The 7,500-nt window shown below is 35.3% G+C and overlaps 1 protein-coding gene across 10 annotated transcripts in view; it reads left to right on the top strand.

Moving 5' to 3' along the window:
* LOC122257704 (85/88 kDa calcium-independent phospholipase A2) overlaps window positions 1-7,500 on the top strand; it is a 38,918-nt gene that overhangs the window by 22,298 nt on the left and 9,120 nt on the right. For 4 of the 10 annotated variants that reach the window (XM_043023169.2, XM_086531421.1, XM_086531419.1 and 1 more), the window contains 2 exons: window positions 1,937-2,002; window positions 5,875-6,046. In XM_043023169.2, the coding sequence (XP_042879103.1) occupies window positions 1,937-2,002; window positions 5,875-6,046 (238 nt within the window). Of the gene's footprint in view, window positions 1-1,891; window positions 2,003-5,874; window positions 6,047-7,500 lie in introns of all 10 variants that reach the window. The other 6 variants (XM_043023167.2, XM_043023170.2, XM_043023168.2 and 3 more) reach the window with 2 other exon arrangements.

Below are 7,500 nucleotides of genomic sequence, written 5' to 3'. Positions count from 1 at the left end.
TTAAATGCTTTAGTTCCTCAGGTTGGAGACCATGTAAAGAGCAAACTTTTCAGTATCTGTAGAATCAGAGAAACCGACGCAGGATACGTCGTGTTCACGAGATGGCAAAATAAAGTTCAGCTTATATTTACTTTGCGGAAGGAGAAAAAATATTGTTACCCGCACTTGTAAAGTACCAAAGTAATAGCATTATTCCCTTGAATGAATGTTTAGGGGAAAATACAGAGAAGGTATAAATTTATGATCAAGAAATATGTATCATATGTAAATATACAGACAGACAGATGTATATGAATCATTTCAAGTTCTACATCGTTTCAGCCAAAATTATTGGAGTTTGTAGAGTTTGTAATTGTTTTTTGACAGTGGGGAGGAAATTTCAGGATTACAATGGCACAGAAGTACTTGCCTATGAAGTAAGGCTTACCCTGGCATAAAAGGCGATTGTCTGATAAGTTGAAGTAAACCTGTACATCAAATCACGATATTGAAAATTGAAAAGGCTGAATGGAAGTATAGCCACCAGCTCAAAAATGAAATCAGAAATTTAATGGAAGATTCTGAGTATGAAATCACCATTCAGATTCCATGTTATTATATATGCTAAGCTTTAAAGTAATTGGATTTAGGTGAATTTTATTGATCATACTATATCTCTAAACATGCTGGTAAGTATTGATGTGGATTGAATTATGGATTTAGAAAAAAATTATATGACTATAAAGTAGAGAAAAGGAGATGGAATATAAATAGCATAGCAGGATCCTATCTGAGGAGATATGTGTAATATATACAGTGTTGGCGGTTGCATTTGTAACCTCCCATTGAGAGGCAACGGTATAAGTTGAACTGCATCGGCCAGAAAACTTAAATACTCTTGCACAGCCTTAACTGGTGAGCACTGGCAATTCTCGGATATTAGTCTAGTCACGTGATGTCAACACCATCTCCATCTCTCAAAGTCTTGAATGATGTAGCCGTATATTTTATTCCTACTTTTGTCCACTGGCAAGTTAAAATTTTAGCCCATGGTGTGAAACCGTCCCCATTTTTCTACCAAAAGGCCAGATATGGCTGGGGCCAACAGAAGCTAGATGGAGAGGGTATCCTTGCTGCTAGCAAAGGCCTCAATGAAAGTTTCCAAACCCTGCCCTGGCAAGCAGAGGAAGACTGCCCTTCAGACTGATCCACTGAGCTACGATGCACTGCACGCTAAGCTATGAGGAGGAATCTCTCAAAATATTGAGTGAAATCAAGAAGGAATAGCTGCAGCAGCTAAGAAATATGGGAGAGTGTGAAGTTTTCCACTGTGCATGTGCGGGCAAGAATGCGAAATACTGTGACTCGATAGTGGCCAAGGCAGGCAGCAATCTTGTATTTGCCTCAGAGTGATGGTACAAGCCCTCTCCACCTTGCTTGTGTTGGTCCCAGCCATTTCTGTCCTTTATTGTTATTGTCAATGTGGGTTGCAACTGCTACCATGGACACTGTATATAACATTTGTACATGTGAGGTACCCCAATTAATAGATGTAGCTGTAGCTAAGAATATAGAATAGTCTGTTCAATGCAATAATTCATATCTATCAGAAATTTCATTTGGTGTAAAGTTCATAATGAATTAAACAAGAATTATTTGTAAGAAAGTTCTAAGGCAGGAAAAATGGATTTGATAAGCATATATTTAGAATCATTTTCAGCTCTTCCTTATTTGGAAACTTTATCTTTGATCTGATCAAACGTGGTGCTTTTTTGTTTTGATATCACATGAACTTTCACAGTGATATCCAGATCTTTTTTATTTTGTTTACAGAATATATTCCTGTGGAGAGTGTTTAAGCTACATTGATTTATTTGTTTTGATTTTTTCTTTTTCCAATTCATTTCTTCAGATACTGTGAAGAGAAGTTAATAAGGTTGATTTTACGTTTTGTTAGATCTGGCAAGTATTCGAAGAAAGACGATGCCGGTAAAAGAACATTGAACTCGTCCACTAAGATGTGGTAATTATATGTGGGTTAGCTTTGGCTTGCCTTAATCTATTGTATTGTGTGGGTTATGCACAGGAGGACTGAAGGGTACTACATTTTTTCCTTTTTTTCTTTTTCTTTTAACAACTCATTTCTGTGTTAATATGTCCTTTCCTGCACTTCTTCTGCCAGCATGAGTGACTAGCAACAACAGCATTAATACTGTTAAGATATTTACTGTGCCTCTTCCATCTTATTTGAAAAAAGTGTGTATACTGATGTGATTATATATATATATATATATATATATATATATATATATATATATATATATATATATATTCATTTACATTTATATATATATATATATTTATATTTTTATATATTTATATGTATATGTATATATATATATATATATATATATATATATATATATATATATATATATATATATATATATATTTGTATATTATAAAATAACAACAAAAATAAAGATAATAGATTTGGATTGTGATGTGGTGCATGCCATGGGAAAAACTTGATTTTAGAAATTTTAGTGTACCCTTATCTTATAATATATTTAGTCAGAAGTAATCCTTTGGACACAAATGTAATAGCAAAAACTTGTTTTGTTTAAACACCGATGTATGACAGGGGCTCTGACCTGTGGCCACCAAATTACGGAATCTGCAGATTTTTTCTGGCATTCACTTGCAACAGCCTTCATGCCAATGTCTACGGATCCACAAGAACAATACACTTATGAGTGTCCAAGCGTTGCAGTGATGCTAATTCCACAAAACCTTCTTTAACACTAAAAAAATTATTATCATGGCTATTTATGCACAGGCCAATGTCATCATACAAATGACAGTAATAAAAGATGGCCTTTGTTTGTGGATGTTGGGGAGAATTTTGTCACTTTTGATTATCTTTGTACATAAGGATATATATAGGTATGCTTTGTGTAAGGGTTTATATATATATATATATATATATATATATATATATATATATATATATATATATATATATATATATTTGAAGCATCAGACTGAGTCTGAGAGAGCCACAAAGGTATAGATAGCCTGGGGAGCCTTTGCATCCTTGTTCATCTCTTGCCAGCACAGAACAACAAGGGCAGGAAGCGCTGGTCAGTCTTTATGGTTTGATTTATGGAGCCTAATACCCAGGAGCCAGTGAGGGAATACCCTGTGGGGTATACCAACCACATAGTGGTAAAAAAGTCAGACTTTAAATGATTAAGACATAAACAATATACCTGTTGAGGCCAATGGTGTACAAGGAGTTTGGCAGAAGCAGTGTGAGTATCCGTCCAAATAGCATAGATGGACGGGAAGCAAGGCCCCCTTGTATGAGGGCCCCCTAAGCTTGAAAGTAACCAGTTAACCCAAAGACATGCTGAGCACTGAGCTGGTGCTGCCATGTCAGTGGTTCCCCCCCGGGAGCTACTAGGGGAGAACACAGGTGAAACTGACGATGATGACTCAAGCAAGTGGCAAGCACTGTCTTTTCTATGTTCACTGCAAGAAGAGTTGATTGGAGGAGTGAAGTTGTACTGCAAGATGGTTCACTAAGATGGGGTCAGTAAGCTATTTTGCTATATGCTAGTGGCTCTAGTAATTACCCGACACCCAGTTTCAGCCTCTCATTGAGGAGCTGCATTAGCTGCAAAGCTAATGCATTTCATATGGGTCTTAGCTGCTCTTTGGAGGTATCTCACATGTACTATTGAGCATCTGGCATTGGCAACTTCCATAGGGCAAGGTATTGTCTTAAAATGGCTAGGCATCTCACAGACACCACTAGCCAACTGGTAACATCCAAACTGCTGGATGTAGCATGGGAACTTGAAGCTGGGGCATCTCAAATGCATCATAGTGAACCTGGCATCAGCTGTTCTAATATTAATATGTCTTACCAGTACTCAGCATGGGTAGTTACAGACAGAGAGAGAAAGAAAGAGAGAAAAAAAAGCAATACATGGATCAACATATGTACCCTCTTCTCTTTAGTGCAGAGAGAAGATATCAGAATGGTGGCTCCCTGTTGTTGCAGGCGAGGAGTGAGAAAGTGTTTCACTCAGATGAATTTTGGTCCATTTTTGCTAGTTGCTTGAACACACCAAGGCATTTGCAACAGACCTCTAGGACATAGAAATGGTTTATTAGCAATTAGACAGCAGCTTCAGGATCTAGGTTAAGGTGATGATTTATAGATGGTATGGTAATTTTTTTATTTATTAGATGATTAGTAAGTTTACAAAATAGAGGACCTGTTCTGGATAACCTATTGCAGGAGACCAAATTAAACCCCATTCTAATATGTAGTAGAAAATAAGATACTTTGAAGTGATTAAGAAATTGAACATTAATAAGTAATTTTGTGGTTGTTGGGGTTGTTTTCTATATGTTGCCCCTCCAATAAATTCTTTGAATAATAACCTACAGCATGATAAGATTTTAATGATGAGGCATCATGACAAGAGAGACTTAGGGTTTGAAAAATTAATTTATGTTATGTGACTATACTGAACATCATGTAGTGGAAGCAGAAGCAAAAAAATTCATTTTCTCCGGATGCTTTATTGAGGCAGAGAGATGGCAAATGAGAGAGGGAAGGAATAGGCCTTCAAAATTTCATAGAATCCTTGAAATATCTTATCTTTATTGAAACTGTTATAAGAAGCTTTGATCTGTCTGTGTTTGGGTTTTTATACTTTGATGTTTGTGTATTGGTATATATGTATATGTATTTATTAGTATTGCAGCTTGTTGTAGTTAATACAGAAAATTATATATTCTTCATTTCAGCATAGTTGATATAGATGAATGCCAATCAAAAATATTTCTTTTATCCAAGACTTACAGAATTTTCAATATTGTTAATATTATCTTCTGGACACATGCATACTCATATGTATACAAACACATACACACACTTGAACTCACATTCAAAACTTATTCATGCATACCAGCACAAACAGACATATTCACAATCAGGCGTAATAGTGTTCGCTGCTGTTGTGAATTACAAACAAAAGTAAAAACAGTTTCCTTTATTGGATTTCCCTCTTTTAGAATATGGAGCATGTGTTCTTTCTGTATGACCATTACTCCTCCTTATTTCTTACCTTTTGAGATGGTTAATAATGATTTTGTAATGCTTGATGCTCAGAATATACAGCATTTGAATGGGAAAAAAAATTAACACAGGTATATACTCTAGAAACTTTGGCATGTAATAATGCTAGTATACTAACCAATTGCAAATGATCGTAAAAAAAAAGATATGTAATGAATGTGTTGATGACTCATCAATAGCAACAAAAATATTGAATATTTATATGCCATATGGAAGGTGATAAAAGGCACAGTGAATTTTGCAGTATTTGCGTATGTATGAGAAGCTTTCTGTGATGTAATCTTTGTTGCAAGTTTGTCATGCTGGAGTTTAAAGGCTTTATGTTTTTTTTAATTTTTACTGATATTCTGTGTTCGTGGCCCATTGGTCTACTTTGATTTTTCTAATAGTTTCTTTTCTCTCTCTCTCTCTCTCTCTCTCTCTCTCTCTCTCTCTCTCTCTCTCTCTCTCTCTCTCTCTCTCTCTCTCTCTCTCTCTCTCTCTCTCTGTGTCTCTGTCTCTCTGTCTCTCTCTTTTTTATTCTTTCTTTCTCTCTTCCTTCTTTTTCTTCCTCTTTTTCTCTCCCTTTCCTTCCCTCCCCCACTGACCTCTATCTCTGTTGTTTGTATTAATGATATATATTTTATTTAAGTGAAGCAGACTTAAGGTATTGCTTTAGGAGAGCATCAGAGAATTAGGTAATGAAATAAAGGGGTGTGAGCAAACTCGTTGCAAGTATATTAATGCGCAATTTTTTTCAGCGCAAGCGAGAAGTTTCTGGACGGTGGTCTGGTCGGAAATAACCCTGTGCTAGATACACTGACAGAGATTGAAGAGTGGAATGTCGCAGTGAGAGCACAAGGCAGAGAATCAGAAGTATTCAACCCTACTGTTGTGGTTTCATTGGGGTGTGGCAAACCTCCTGTTATGCTTGTAAGTATCTTTTATCTTACGTAACTAGTTTACATATAACCAAAGCTGCATACGGAAGTGTAAGTGATGCAGCATGCTATCAAACTCTGAAGGAGGAAGGACAAAGGCATTCATTCTTTTTTTTTATTATTATTATTAGTTAGACAAATGTAATTTTAAGGTAAAAAAGAAAGTCTGGCAAATATAACATAATATTCTAGTCATGCAACTGCTGGAAGGGCATTTAACACACTCACATCTGGGCATATATTTCCCAAATATTACTCAGGCATGCAATATAGCAAGCCCTTGTAGCTTCCCACTGAGAGATTTCTCAAGGCACAAGGGCACGCTGAACCTCATGGAGTGATTTTCGCCCCCACCTTATTCCAAGGGGGGACTAATTTTGCTTTTATCTGTTTTTCATTTTTTTCATGAAGTCAAGTAAAATGTTTATGTACAAATACAACTACAATGTGTATATGCACACATAACGATGTATATGGTGAAACGGAAATATTCTGATGGCATGATATCACCACATCTGTCATGAATGGTTCAATGAATAGAAATAACTCTAAAGGGATAGGAGTGGTTTATGATTATGAATATTTAGTAAAGTAAATATTGCATGACATTTTGAAGATAAAATGTTGAAGTAGATTAATTAGTGATAACAATAGATAATTTGTATTAAACAAAGATTTCAGTAAGTTAATAGGTTGATGAAGAACAATAATTTTACATAGAGGAGAAAACAAAGTACAGTAGTAGAACCTATTTTATGAAAATGAGTTTTCAACTTCCCCATACTTGTGGCTAGAAATTTAAGGGTGAAGCATGAAACTGAGGATGAGGTTGGTAATATGTACAGTTTAAAATGCTTTTAGTTAATAGCAAGAAGTAGGTACGTGAGATTTGAGTTATTGCTTAAAGGGGTACCACTGAATTTTTTTGTGAAAGTATACTGCAATACTTTTATGGACTAGTAAAGGTAAGAGTTCTTTGATTTAGTTCAGTTTATTTATTGACTGGAGTAAAACAGTCACCAAATTTTTGTTATTAAATGACACTGATTCAGATAAAATGTTGAAGAACTTAAAAATAGCACACTTGTGGAGAGAGAATGCTCTCTTTCTCATGATTTAGAAATGAAGAATTATTGTGGAAAAGCTTATCTATAGGGTCTAGGCTTCCTTTGCTTTGTTATTGTCTTGAATTATGTTTATCTATAGCTTTATTAAAATATATTGTATTGTTTCTGCTGAAGTTGCTGGAAAGAAGAGAAAAAATAGCTGAGAATTAAAGATTTTTTTTTTTTTATCCATTCATGACTGGGCATATATTTGTCTAATGTCACTCATGCTGGCATTATGGAAAGTTTGTGCAGTTACCATATGAGAGATTTCATAAGGCACTAGGTCTTGCTGAACCTCTCAGAATAAGTTTCACCTGCCCTGTTGTCAAGAAAAATG

The sequence above is a fragment of the Penaeus japonicus genome, unplaced genomic scaffold (assembly GCF_977035675.1).
Source record: "Penaeus japonicus unplaced genomic scaffold, GWHDUDI00000001_assembly GWHDUDI00000035, whole genome shotgun sequence".
NCBI classification, from domain to species: Eukaryota; Metazoa; Arthropoda; class Malacostraca; order Decapoda; family Penaeidae; genus Penaeus; species Penaeus japonicus.
The sequence above is the reverse complement of the archived record's forward strand: the minus strand, read 5'-3'. Positions and strand labels throughout refer to the sequence as shown.